Source organism: Serinus canaria, chromosome 4 (assembly GCF_022539315.1).
Source record: "Serinus canaria isolate serCan28SL12 chromosome 4, serCan2020, whole genome shotgun sequence".
Lineage (NCBI taxonomy): Eukaryota > Metazoa > Chordata > Aves > Passeriformes > Fringillidae > Serinus > Serinus canaria.
This window is the reverse complement of record NC_066317.1, coordinates 28178376-28192341: the sequence shown is the minus strand read 5'-3', so window position 1 is coordinate 28192341 and position 13966 is coordinate 28178376. Positions and strand designations below refer to the sequence as shown.

Sequence of the window (13966 nt, the reverse complement as noted above, 5' to 3'; positions counted from 1 at the left end):
CTGAGGTCCAGGGAGGTCCAAGCAGGAAATACATTGATTGTCACAGCACAGCATGAGAAAAAACAGTCCGATCACTTCCTTTGTCATGTGAATTCTGTGCATCTACCGGTCCTCTGCTTACTCAGATAAAAGAGGCTGCTCCACTTGGGCTGATTGCCCTGGTGGAACAATCACATTGGTGACTCCTTCAAACAGTCAGAAGTGGATTGCTGGAGAAATTGGTTTTGACTATTTTGTTTCATGCCCTGCCATTCTCAGACATGTTAGTAGGCAGGTGAACTTATGCTTCTTTCTGAATGCAAATCATTTTACAAGAAGCTTTAGGAAAAAGTTTGAACTTCCTTTGACTCGTCTGCTTTTCTCCTGAATGTTCTGGGATTTTTTTCCCTGACAGTCTTGTACATTTTTGCAGCAGTTTTTACCTCATGGTTGGTTATTGTAGAAACTGTGATGGTGAAAATGGGAATAACAAAGCAGCAAATTACATTTTATTTGTGAACATTGAAGCAGTTTTCTTCTTTAGTTCTTTGGGAAACATTACTGGTCTTTAAAAGAATAAGTTTGCGTTACAGTCCCAATGTCCCTGGTATTCTGTAAAATAAAGTATTGTTTTAAAATTGTTTAAAAGGTATCTGAAATCACTACACCACTAGAGTTTTTTACATCTCACTGCTATGAAACCATAATTTTAAACCATGTTTAAGAAAATTATTTGCATCTGATTGAAATATTGGTATGTCAGGTTTCATGCCAATGAGACTCGCATGAATAAATTACAGCATATTTGGTGTGTAATGGGAGCATGAAGTGGCCTGAATTACAAACATGATGCTGCTATTCCAGATTTCTGGTTTCCTTTCAATGAAGTTTAGAGTTGAGTACTCAGAATTAAGAGACAACAGGCAGTCAGCATTCCTGTAAATCCGGCATGTTGGAGCCTGCAGTTTTCAGCTCAGATTTGCCGCAAGGGACAGGTCTGTGAGTTGGTAGTTGGAGTGAATTTTGGAAGAAAGTTTACCAAAATATAAACCAAATTGAAGTCAAGTAGTGCAGTATCTAGAAACTGAAGTTAATCAAGTTATCTCTATATTTTTTTAATATGACAAGAAAACAAGGAAAATGATTCATTTCTGTCAGTCATTCTGATGTTTTGACATTCTACTGTACTCATTTCAGTCTAGCATTACTGGGTTTTCCTTCTCTTTGGCTACAGAGAATGACAGTCTCTTTAAAAAACCCCAAATGAAATGCAAGGGAATTCTGGGGAATGTTTCTGGTTATGTGTGCACAAGTAGTGAGTATGGGGTTCAGAGACTTGGTAGCATATGTAACTCTGTCTCTCTGAGTTTTCCTGGGTTTTTCTGCACTTCCGGCCTGGAAATCATCTGATTGAAATGCGAAGGCTGCATATGTTTGTCCTTGATTTTTCAAAGGTCTGGCAGCAGGATCAGAACTGTAACTCCAGCCAGGCTGTAAGTATCCAGAAACTGGGATGTGCCCACTGCTAGGGATAGGCTCTGTAGCCTGTACATGATGGAAGTGCTGGATGTGCTGCATCTGAGCTGTGTAGCTGCATTCAGACATGTGGCATCTGCAGACATTATTTGCCTGTGCATAATGTTGTAGCTAGACCTACTCTGCGTGGAATGTTTGTAAAACCTTCTGCAGCATGTGTAAAGAACCCAGCATTCAGACATGCTCACTTTTTCCTACCTAGATTGGACAATCGTTGCTGTGTAAAGGAACCCACTATTTAAATAATGAGTGTTTGTTTGTGCTATTGAACCCTGAGGTGAATTAGAAAGAGTACAGTACTTGGCAATACATCATTCTAGGAATTTTGCTTAACACACACAGTTTTTAATCAAGTTTACTGTGCTTTGGTAATCATGTCATTCCTTTACTGTTTTTTTTAAGTCAGATTTGTTCCTCAAGTCTATTTAGCCTTAGTTTTGCATAATTTGATTAGAGAATAACTGCTAGTTAAATTAGAATAGTGGAGAAAAATATAATGGTGTAAAGGTGTATTAGATAACTAGTGGGAGTTAGAAGGTTTACCTTGGTTCATAAAAGACCTCAGTGGTTTCCCAGGCTGAGAACTTGGTTTCTTTGGTCATGGTCTCAAGGTGAAGGGGATGGGTCTGATTTTTGTCACACCAGTTTCATAGCACTGACATTAATCTAGGTACATTTTTTTTTTGTTTCACAGAACAGAGATCAGTAGTTTGCAGTCTTCTCAAAAGCTATACATGATTATCAATAAAAAATATAGTATCTGGAGCTTTTGGAAATTTGTGTTGTGAAAGTTTGGAGAAGGAAAGTCTAAAATTCTGTATTGCTGTGGCAATAAATGGCCTTTAAAAACAAGGACAAATGAGACTGTTTTGATGGGATGTGAGTGGAGAACTCAGGCTTTCTGTGGTTACCCTGCTCTCTTTTTGCTCATAACTGTTCAGAAATCTGTCTGCAGTCAGTATGTGCTTGAGAAATGTTTTTGCTGTGATGACTGTATACTTAGAATAGCTCCTTGGCTATCTCTAAGCTGTTACCTCCTGACTTCTGAGAGCTGGCTTGTCCTCTTGTGTGTTTATGGCACATACTGCAGAAGCCCAGCAGCATGCTGGATTTGGATTCCTCCTTTAAAAGGTAGGAGCTGCCACTCCATACCTCTTCAGCCCTCAGTAAACCTAATGAGTTCTGTGCTGCATTTAAAGGTCCATCAGTGCCTTGATGACAAACACCACAGCATTCAACAGACTGTGCAGTATCGGTTCTTCTAGAAACAATCTCAGATTTCACTTAGGCTATAAATTGAATCTCCCACTGTCATATCTTCTGAGCTGCTAGTGTGCTGTGTAAAAGCTTACCATAGCTTCTCAGAAAAAAACTGGAAAATAAAACCGTGCTTCTTACATATGACCTTTCCATATCTCTGAAGGGTAAATGCAAGCTAAACTTACTCATTCAATCCAAAATAAATAGAAGTGATTTCAAGATCAAGAGTGAAGTAGTTGCAGACAATTTCAGGAAAAGGCTCTTCTTGATAAAAGGTAGCATGACAGCCTGTGAGAGCATTGTATTTTCTAGTATTATACATAAAACACTTGCAAAGATGAGAAAGCTTCTGTCCAAATGCTAATTTTAGGGAGGCATTAAGAGAAAAATGATAGTTCATTTGTTGGAAGTTCGACTGAAACAGGCTGACAGATAAACTGTGTATTCCTGTTCTAGGCATAAGATTGTTGGCTGTTATGGTAATAAAATTACTCCAAAGTCTCATGACTTTGCATGAATTCACAGCTGAAGTCTACTTTAGGACTGAGCATTTATATGCTGAGTGTAATTGTATAATTAATTGTAACCTGTAACCCGTGTCACATGCTCCAGGTGACCCTGCCTTGGCAGGGGTTTTGGACTGGGTGATCTCCAGAGGTCCCTTCCAACCCTAACAATTCTGTGATTCTGTAATCATGTTTGCACTCCAGTATCCCTTTGATACATTTAACTTTTTATAAACAGAATGAAGACGGACTAGCAGAATTCTTTGAAAGTGTGGTAAAACAGACCCAAATGAAGCCAAAGAAGGTGATCGGCTGGATTCTAAAGGACCTGCTCAGTTACTTGAAACAACATTCCCTTACAGTAAAGGAAAGGTCAGTCTTCTTCATTGCTGCAGTGGTGAGACAAAGTGATCCTCCATTGCTTGCGGCTGCTTTAGTTGTTCCCTGTGAAGTTTGTTACTCTGGGCAGTCTTGCACAGGCCTTGGCTCTGTCCTGCTGAATGGAGCTAGACAAATACATGGCAGACGAGAGGATCATGTAGTTAAGAGCAGCAGTCAGTGTTCAGTCTTTGGAGTGTGATGATGGTAAGGCATAGTCAGGCCTTACCAATTAGTACTGAACATGAGGTAAAATACCTTGTCATACTGAACTGTGTGATCTTTAGGCAAGCAGCAGTAGCACACATACATTACAGCACCGTATTCTCTGAGGTAACTTCTGCCCACTTTTTCCCTAGCCCAGTCAGTTCTTTTCTCCTGGCTGACCTCTTGAACCTTCTGGAAAAAAAAGAAATTTCTTCCACAGCAGCAAAGCAGGTAAGTACCTTTTTGATTTTGCTGTACTCTGCATCTGTGGCTGCTTACTTCAGTTGCATAGCGATTTTATAATCATTGTGTACCAGTACTATTGTTGCTTTAAAGGGAAATTATCTACACTGTTGATAAAGGACAACTTCTGTATCTATGCTATATACACATAATAGATGCAAATGCCTTAGGTTTTTATATAATCTTAGAGACATATCTGCATATTCACTTTTAGAAGAGGGCAGAAGCTAAATAGTAGACTTAAACAATGCGAACTGAACTCAAATAAATCCTGCTTCTGAACAGAGCAGACAGTAGATCTCAATATCACTATTCCAGTCAGGCCTGCGTGAAAGGTCAGTGGGAGCTAATCCATGGCTTGCAGTTAAGATGAGAGTATCAGTTACTAGATTCCTAGGGACAGTAAAGTCTACGTTCCCAAGCATTAGCACATGGGAAAGGATAGAATTCATCCAAGTGCAGTCACAAAAAGAGTTCTGCATTGGTGTACCTGAGACAAAAGTGGCAGAGGTCTGGCCTTTCTTTTATCCTTGCTGCTTTGAGCAAGTGCTGTCATGAAACTCTCAAGCAAGTAAAGCTGAGGTTTTGGGTTTTTTTCATCTTGCCTAGGACAGTCTGAAAAAGCAGCTCTTGATGATTTATATCTAAAATTGTGAACTGGTTATGATGGGACCAGTACTGCTGTCTTGGTAGAAAAAATTTAGAGGCTTTTTTGTGATGGGCCATAATCAGTCATTCACCTTAAATTGTTGCAAGCTCATTTATATGGAATGATTTGTCTTTTCAGATTAATTATTATACTCTAGTTAAATGTGTTAGGTGACTGTTTCAGTGTTTATCAGTGAAACTGTTAATGAACTGTGAATGAACTTTCTGGTTTGTTTTCTTTTTTTGGAGATGGTTGTGGTTCTTAATTAAGTTGGTCTCTGTCTGTGGATAGCCAGCTGCATAAGACAGGCATCATAAATAGGGATTTAAGTGCCTGGCTTCAGGCATGTGTGTTTGGAAATTTTGTATTGGAAAAGTAAAAGCTTCAAAAAGGAGATAAAGTATTAATAGGAAAAGCACTGGAATGCAGAGCAGCTCTTTGCCTGCGGGGTTGTGGCACACCCATCAGTTTGGTGTCTGTGTTTGAAAAGGAGGCTTCAGAACTCCAGTCTGAAGTCTCTTTCTTGTGGAGGTAGGGACAGGGTACTAATGCTATTCTTTGGGATTTTCTGCTTTGTGATATATTTGTTTGCCAGGCACTTCTGACACGTTGTGAAGTGTCAAGAATTTCAGAAATGCATTTGTTGTTTAATTACCAACTCCTTGTAATGTGCGTATTGTCCTCAGTGATCTGAAACTGGACCCAGAAGTCGCAGTAGTTTGCCCTCACCGAGTGATGATGCTATCAAACTGCAGAAACCTTGCCACATTTAGAAAAGTATTTTGGTTGCCTGGATGTCAGAAGAGTAACAAATGTTTATAACAATTCTCAGCAGTAGGCAGAGACGCTGGATGGCCCGAGGGCAGAAAGGGCTATATATATACACCAGCAGATGAATTGCAGCTCCTGGGGAGGGGAGCGTGATCTGCAGTGGCAGACATCGATCCAGTGGGAAAGGATGGAAGGGTCCAGTGGGGTGAGCACACAGACATGTGTACACATATGTGCTTGCTGCGGGAAGCTGTTAACCACTTAAATTATTTAAAAGGTTTTGTGTTTGGGCTTTGCTGTCTAAGGCAGTAAAAGGGGCAGATAAAAGCTGTGAGCAGTGGCTGTACACACTGAGCATTGTGTGGTGGGATGCAGTGCTAAGCTAAGGGCACTGTGTGCTCACATAATTACCATGTAGGTAATTACAGAGCTCATGCTCAACTTGCCATCAAACATAGCATCCCACTCCAGAGGTCTCCAAAGCAGTTCCAGGCTGGCATCCCTGTGCAAAGCGGGGAGCAGCTTCCAGCTCTGCTGGCACGTGGGGCTGTGGGTGATCTGTGGGTGATGTCCTGGATCAGATGGATACGTGTTGCATGTGGTCCAGCACAGAGGCACCATTTCGAAGCCCACAGTGCCCACAGTGCTGCTCACCCAGAGCTGAAACCAGCCTGATGGGGCCTGGTGATGGGGCCTTCCTCCTCGAGTTGCCAGGCTGGCAGCAGGTCCATGTCTGGCGTAACAGACCTGCCTGTGAGTTATGGCATTATGGGAGGAGGATGGTTCCTGGGCCAGGGAAGTGGAAACGTGTCCCTGCTGCCAACAGCCATCCTGGAGCAACTCCGTATGGACACGCTGGTCCCTGGTTCATGGGGGAATCCATGTCCAGCAGGCCATGGAGCAAAGCAGACCTTGGGTTTTGCTGGCTTCTGCAGTTGCATAGGTCACTCACATAGAAATAACTTCAACAGATCTGCTTGGCACCCCTACTTGAAAGTAGATAGCAGGGAAATGAGTACAGTACCCATATCTAAACAAAACCATCTGCTTTGACAATTATGACTACACCATCTGTAGGACTGGACCCAACCTGTCCCCTGCTTCTCTGAGAGGCTGAGGGATACCCACCAGACATCACAGCTTCTGTCACTGGAAAGGAGAGGTGCCCACAGGACTTGCTGGAAAGCAGCTACCTGCTGCTTTCGTCCTGTCCTTGGCAGCAAATCACTGCAGGTAGGGTTTCCAGTTGGAGCATTCTTAGGCACAGCAGTCAGCTGGCACGGTCACCAGCTGCAAAATGTTTGATATGATGCCCATGACAGCCAGACGTGCAAGTCCTGATTAATTCATCTTGACCAATGCTGCTAAGCCTGCATAGGTGGAGACCACAGAACATCATTAAAATCTAATCACGCTCAGGGTAAGAATCAATAGTAGAAGCTACTGAAATTTCAGTAATGGAAATGAGGCCTGAGATTCATGTTTTGGCTCTGGAGACTTTATAATTTGATCCTCCTGTGCTGGTGCAGGCAGTTTGTGTAAATGAGTTGAAATAGTTTTTTAAACTGCCTTCTTTAGATTTGTACTCCTTGCCAAGTGGAGAAACACATTTTTTAAAAGTGCATCTTTGACAGGTCTTGGCCACATCTCTTTCTGCTTTCCTACATACCTGTAAACAAGCAAGGGCCTTGATATCATTGTTGCTCTACTAAGTGGAGATGCTACAACCAAATGGGAAGGGACACATGATGCAGCTGTCACAGAGAAAATCTGGTGCCTTCAAGGTTTCTAATGGGCAAGTTTGCCTCAGTGCCAGGAAATATTTGGCATAGGCATAAAAGGGAATCAGAGCTGGATCTCTTACAGTCAAGCTGTCCTAAGTCAGCCTGATATACGTGTTGCTCCTGGGTAACTCTGCCATGGTTGGCTGCATAGGTTTTGTTCGTTGCAGATTTCCCATTCCTGCATCTGTGACATCCTGCCTGAAATCCTAAAAATCTCATCTGCCTTTTTCCAGGAGAGTGAAAAGGCTTATTCCCTGTCCACTCTGATTTGTGCAGTACTTTAGACTGTCCAGGGTGTTTTGTTAGAAGTTGTGCTGTGCCTGGCAAGGACAGGGCTCATTCTGTTGGGTGACATACAGTATGGTTGCCTTGGGAGGCCTCCAGGACAGAAACCTTCCTGCTTCATCCCTCAGAGAAGAAGCAGAAGGGCTGCCAGGAGCAGCAATGGAGTGCAACAAGAAAAAAACCCACCAAAAAAAATTAAAAAATAATCACAAAGAAAGGCAAACAGCTGCCGACAGGATGAATCTCTGTTGGATATATTTATTTTTAGGGTTATTCCAGGTAGCACTGGCATGATGATTTTTAAATATCACACTAGAAGGAAGATCTTGTAGAAGACATCATGTACAGCACTGATTTATTCAGTGTAAAGATCTGAAATCTTATAGCTTTTGTATCTCTGGCTGCTTATCAGTAACTTCAATATTGTGATCTGCCTTTGGCCCTCTCTCAAGGAAAAATTAAGATGTAGCTGCCACAAAACAACTGTGTGTCATTACCCTCTCACAAGGTCTCCAGAAGAGTTGATAAGATCCCATAAAAAGCTTCAGAGTGCCACTGGCAAACAAATATCCTTTTGCAGCAATTGTATGAATGCACAGTTCTTAAATACTTGCTGTGAATAGAGAACTCTTTAACCAAAGGTCTTTTGTACTCACAAATTTGTCATGTGAAGCAAATTGCTGGGGTAGTTAAGATCCCATCCCATGTGCGTCATTCTACCTGAGTTCTCTTGGTGCCCTGCAAATTATTTAACATGCAGTTTGAATGTCTCTCCTTGCCTTCCCATCAGAGCCTCTTCTTCATCCTACAGGGAATATTTAATGCTGAAATTTTGACTTGACATGCATTTCCATATTGGGACACAGAGTGGCCCAAACATACAATTAGATCTTCAGCTCAGGATGGAGCACAACGAGCTGCTTTAATAGGAGTTTTCTTACTCTCCTCCCACAGCCCTGAAATAAAAGCAAAGGGAATACAGAAAATGACTGCCCAAGGAAATTGGTTTTTTATAAATGTTCTCTCTTCTCAAGTGTATTCCAGGGCAATAGTCCTGCTGCAGTGTAGGAAAACACTAGCATTAACAGGTGATTATTCCACAGGCCTGGGTTTGCCCAGCAGTCCAGTACTTAGAGATGATGCATAGGTGGGCTGGAGCTGCTGCATTCATTCTGCTTGGCACCATTTTTCTTCTGCTTTGTCATACATATCCTCATTACAGCCTGCTGGCAAGGACTGGTAATGGGATGAGTTACCTGGGATTGGACTTGGTACAATAGTCAGCTAATCGTCAGTTCCCGGGCAGAGCCATTGCTCATGGAGATGCATTTCCTTGCTGCTCCCAGGCACTTTTGTGAATGATGTGAGAAGAGCAGGAGTTCTGGCAGAGGAGCAGCCTTGCCAGCCCAGAGGAGCAGGGGGTTGTGCTCAGCAATCCCCTCTGGAGAGACCCCAGCACTGGGGGAGCGGGCAGAGCCGGTGCTGTGGAGGCTGCAAGCACCTGCTGCCAACCATTAACCTGGACTCGTGCAGGAAGCGGCAATGCTTTGTCTCAGTACAGGAGGGAGAAAAGGAGGTACAAGGGCTCTTTCAGAGAGGCACATGATTAAATCTTGGCCTTGTTCACATTTAGACAATCCTCTTTTAGCAAAACCAAGGCTTCTTGGATCCATAACCAAAATACTGCATGTAAACAATGCTGCTAAGTCAAGCCACTGACCTTTGCTGCTTTTATTGTGATTTTCAGGTGCTTGCAGAATTGTGGAAGGGAGAAGGGAAGACTCCCCTTGAAATTGTTAAAGAACAGAAACTTGAATTGTTACAGGATCAAAAAGAGCTTGAACAGATCTGCCAGGCAGTGATTGATGGACATGAAAATGAGGTGATTATGATGGTGGTGGGAACCTTCTGCACTGTGGCAGTCTGTGGCACTGAAAGAGGGTTAAAATAGCCTCTCTTTTTCCCCCTTTTGATGGCATTTGAGCGCTAGAGCCGTAGCTGTAAAGCTGCTGCCAAGATATTATCAAGCTTTTCTTCTTTCTTATTTTACTAAGTGGGTTTTTTGAAACTGAAGCTTACACAAAATGATCTGGAAAACAAATTACCAGTCTGGCTAATGTGCTAAGTCATTCTGAGAGCCCATAAAACTTTGATGCAGGAAAGCAAAACTGCAGGGCCCTGTCGCTCTCCAGCTGTACTGCCATTAACCTGATCCTGCCACACAGCCACATAACTCTGATTTTTATGTCATCTGTTGTGATATTGGGGCAACACTGTTAAACTGTTCTGAAGCTGAACTTACCTGCCAGCAAGGCATATATTAGTTATGGAATTATAGACTGTATCAGAGCTCGCAATGCAGAAATTCTGCTTGCATCTGACTTTTTGCCATGTCCCTGTCTCTGTCCACTGCCAAAGAGAGGAGCTGCCTCTCCTGCCTGACAGTGGCTGTGGGGTGGGGAAGAGCCAGAGCCCTGTGGCAGCAGCAGCAGCAGCAGCTCCAGAGCTGCTGCCCACTCTGCTGTTCTGCTGGGCTATGGCAGCAACACAAATGCTCCCCTGTGGGGGACGATTGGCTCTTCCCCATCTCCTTGAAAGACACACAGCAGCCAGTGTGGCTCAGTCTAACAAGGTCTGAGCTGGAAAAAAAGGAAAAAAAACCCTTGTTGATCAGGAAGGGGAGGAGTGGGAAAGGATCTTGACAGAGTCTATATAATCTGCTTTATAAAAAGCAAAATGAAAACAAGCACTTATATGTTCTCTGGAGCAAAAATGTAAAAGCAGAAGTGAATAGCCTACTTCTAATATAAACAATGTCTAGCTCCATTTGCCATTTGGAAAAAAACATTAACATCTTTTGAGAACAATACCACCCACTCCAGATCTCATTGGGGGATGCTAACAGCTCTGCAAGAGCTTTTGATAAAATGAGCTTGCAGTAGGTCGGTGTGACCTCCATCCAACTTGACTCATTTGCAGAGCCTGATAAAAGTGCTGCTCTATTTCCAGGCTGGTATGAAAGCACAGGCGGGAGGGAGAGAATACTAGAACTGACTGGGAAGTGCAGAAGCTAGAAGGTCCATAACCACATTCCCATTTCAATGTGTTTTGAGAGTAACTTTTTTCAGGATGAAATAGCTTCTAAACAGCTGCTCAAACCAACACTGAGTATTGTACTGCACTCTGCCCCACACAGGTAATTTATAGTAGATCCAGAGTAATGAGTCCTTTCCACTGTGCAATATAACAGAGAAGATTTTAGACTGACAATAATTCAGATACTGTAATGAGAAGCAGTATTTGCATCTGAATTTGGTATTGGCACAGTGCACAGCTCCCACGTTTGCAACCCTTCCCTGAACATCTGCAAATATGTCATCCTGTTTCTTTGCGTCGATTGTGTTCTGCCCAGTAACTCTGACAAGGTAGAGAATGCCTTCCCTACCTCACAAACAGTAGCCAGATGCTTGTATTTCAGCAGTAGCATCTCCTTTAGGAAGGTCCAGAGGTGAAATTTCTGATTTTTTCAGCTTTTAAACATGGCCCTTGCAATGTAGCAGGTGCTTGTGCATCAAAGGCTGTCTAATAGGAGGTCGTATTTGACCAGTTAATTAATCATCATGTTGCAAAGGAGTACTTGCTTGAAGGAAATAAAAAGCACCTATGTCTGTGCTTGAAGGACTTCACCAATATTATCAAATAGATTTTGATTAAATTCAAATTACCTGTTATAACAGGACATTATATTCAGTAAAATGGTAGATCCTATTAGCAGGGAAAGTCCATCTCACATCTCTGGCTTTTTTCCAGGAAGTTGCTGTTCAAGCTGCAGACACTGTAAAATCCAAAAGTATTTTCTGACTCTTTCAATAAGAGGAGCTCTCTCTATTAGTTGTAAGGCCCTGATGCTGTAGGGACTTGCTGTTCTCTCCTGGGAGCAGAGCAGGAGCTTATTGCAAGGCTGAAGGCAGTTTTTATAAATAACACTTTATCCCCAAATGTAGTCTTTATCACAATAGTCCAAAGAACAAAAATATTCATACCTTGGTTGGGAATGAGTAAAGATGTTCAGTTTTCCTGTAATAATGGTGTTTGTTGCATTTTTTTTTTCTTTAAAGGTTATGGCGATAAAGGCAGGAAATCCAAAAGTTCTAAATAAGTTAATTGGTCTGGTACAAAAGAAAACACAAGGACGGTCCAATCCTGTTCTGGTGAAGCAGTTATTAGAGAAGAAGCTATCAGGGTAGCCACAAGAGAAAAATCACACAAGCAACAAAAGAAGCACGTGCTTCGTTCTGTCTTCAAATGAACTTTGGTGTCTCCTTGTACAGCATTGTGTTTGTTGGATATACTTCAAGCAGCTTGAAGTCCCGGCCTTCCCATCTGCCTTCCCAAAGGCAGATGGGCCAGAGAAAAGCAGGATACAGCCATTTGCATCTCCCATGCTTTGATGTGGCACTTGGAAATGTGATTTCCACACAGCCCTGGGAAACAAGCTCCCAGAGGTGTCTGTGAGTACACAGAGAGCTGAAACTGCATGGGTTGGTTTTCTAATAAAGCGGGTACAAACTCTCAGCTTTTCTGTCTGCCTGTTTGTGAGAAGGGAGATACTTGAATACTCAGTCTGGGTCTGGGCGTGCACACCGTAACTCAGTGAGCACAACAGGAACAATTATTAAAACACCCAGAAGTCATTGAGGAGCCCATGTGTGCCTCGATGCCTTAACAGAAGGGAAGAAAAAGTTCACTGCTATCGTTCTTCCTGATTTCTGAGGAAAGGGGAAAGGATGAAGCCATGAGCCGTTTCACTGTGTGCCTAAGGGTAGTGCCACAGACAGAAGTGCCGGCATTTCACCCTGTCAGAGTGGTTGCTCACCTTCTCCCAGTTCTGCACCCACATACCTGCTGTGCCTGCTCTCAGTTCTGAGGAGAGCCTGAGGAGTGTGTGCCTGAGCCCTTCTGAGCTCACACATCCCATTTTGGCATCAGAGGCTCAGAACAGCAGATGTGCTTCTGCCAGTCCTGTACAATCTACAGCAGAACAAGCAGAATCATAGAATACCTGGAGACGATATTGGAGCCCAGCTCCTAGCCCTGAACAGGACAGCCCCAGCCCCAGCTCCAGTTTGTTTTTTTTTTTCTCTGCAGGCAAGAATTTGGCCCCATGTTACAAATGCCCAATGCCCAGGGCTGCTGCTTCTCTGGCACATGGTTTTCTCCTATCATCTGGACCTGTACTGCTTTGGATCATGCAGTTTGGAACTGTACTGCTTAGGAATGGAAATGCAGTTGGCTGAGGTGGATTCAGCTGGGGTTCAGTCCTTCTCCACTACTTAATCCTAAGGGGTGTTTTGTGCTAATAGTTTTTATTTAGGGTTTTTTAAATCTTTTGTTTTTCAGTTCCTGGCTTTCAGTACTCACTGAAATGCAGGGATACTGAATAAACTTCCTATCCCAACCAGCTTTAGCTGATTGAGCCATTAACAGGAAATGCAACAAGAAGGATCCTGTCAAATTTTCATGTAGTGGGGAAATAAATCCCATTTAGTACCACATGCTTGAAGTTCTTAAATCCCTCCTGGAAACTGCTAAGCCATACATTTTAAAGATCACACCTACCTCAGGCATCTTAGCTGCTTCTTCAGAATTGTTCTTTAGGATGTGCCTGCAGGGCAGACATTGTCACAGGAGTGCAGCAGGAATGGCCCTGGGACTTCAGTCACCTTTGGCTAATGTGGTGCTTGCAGCACTAGTTCAAAGCAGGCTGATGGCAGTGCTTCCTCCTTAGTGGCAGCGCTGATGTTGTGTCTTGGGGAGGACGCTGCTGTACAAAATGGCTGAGGTTCAAGTGCAAAGTCCTTCATTAGAAGGAAAAAACCCCTTTGGTTTTCAATACATTTAATGAATAAAATGTATACCCATTATTCACAAAGAAGTACCTTTACAATTCAACCATGATCATACAGCTTACAAAAAGCAGTAATACAACTGCAGTCAAAAACTGTGACCCTTCAAAAACCAATCCACCAAACAAAAAGCCTAAACCTCCAAAAACTCCCCAAATCACACCTCACCCAGGATTTTCATTTAATTTGACCTTCACACTAAGACTTCTACTATCACTTTTCACATCATGAGCAAAACCTACCATTTTTATTTAGAGTGGTGAGTTTTATGTAAGTGTTCAGTCAATAAAGGTTTAGATTATACAACAAACTACTGGGATTCTGTTCAACTCTTGCCATGGCAGCAAGAAACAAGAAGGCACAAGGGTTTCTCCATGGAATCTTGAATCTGAGAGATCCTCCCTCAGTTTAGAAAAACACAGTTGTTTCCCAGAGGTGGTTCTCCAAAGGTTAGTGTTTGTT

At 42.7% G+C, this 13966-nt stretch overlaps 1 protein-coding gene across 1 annotated transcript in view; it reads left to right on the top strand.

Moving 5' to 3' along the window:
- Positions 1–12173, top strand: part of GATB (glutamyl-tRNA amidotransferase subunit B) — a 42156-nt gene extending 29983 nt beyond the window's left edge. The window contains exons 10-13 of the mRNA XM_030239445.2: positions 3520–3653; positions 4019–4097; positions 9346–9480; positions 11717–12173. Coding sequence (XP_030095305.2) covers positions 3520–3653; positions 4019–4097; positions 9346–9480; positions 11717–11845 — 477 coding nt within the window. The 3' untranslated portion in view covers positions 11846–12173. The remainder of the gene's footprint in view (positions 1–3519; positions 3654–4018; positions 4098–9345; positions 9481–11716) is intronic.
- The last annotated feature ends 1793 nt before the right edge of the window (positions 12174–13966 follow it).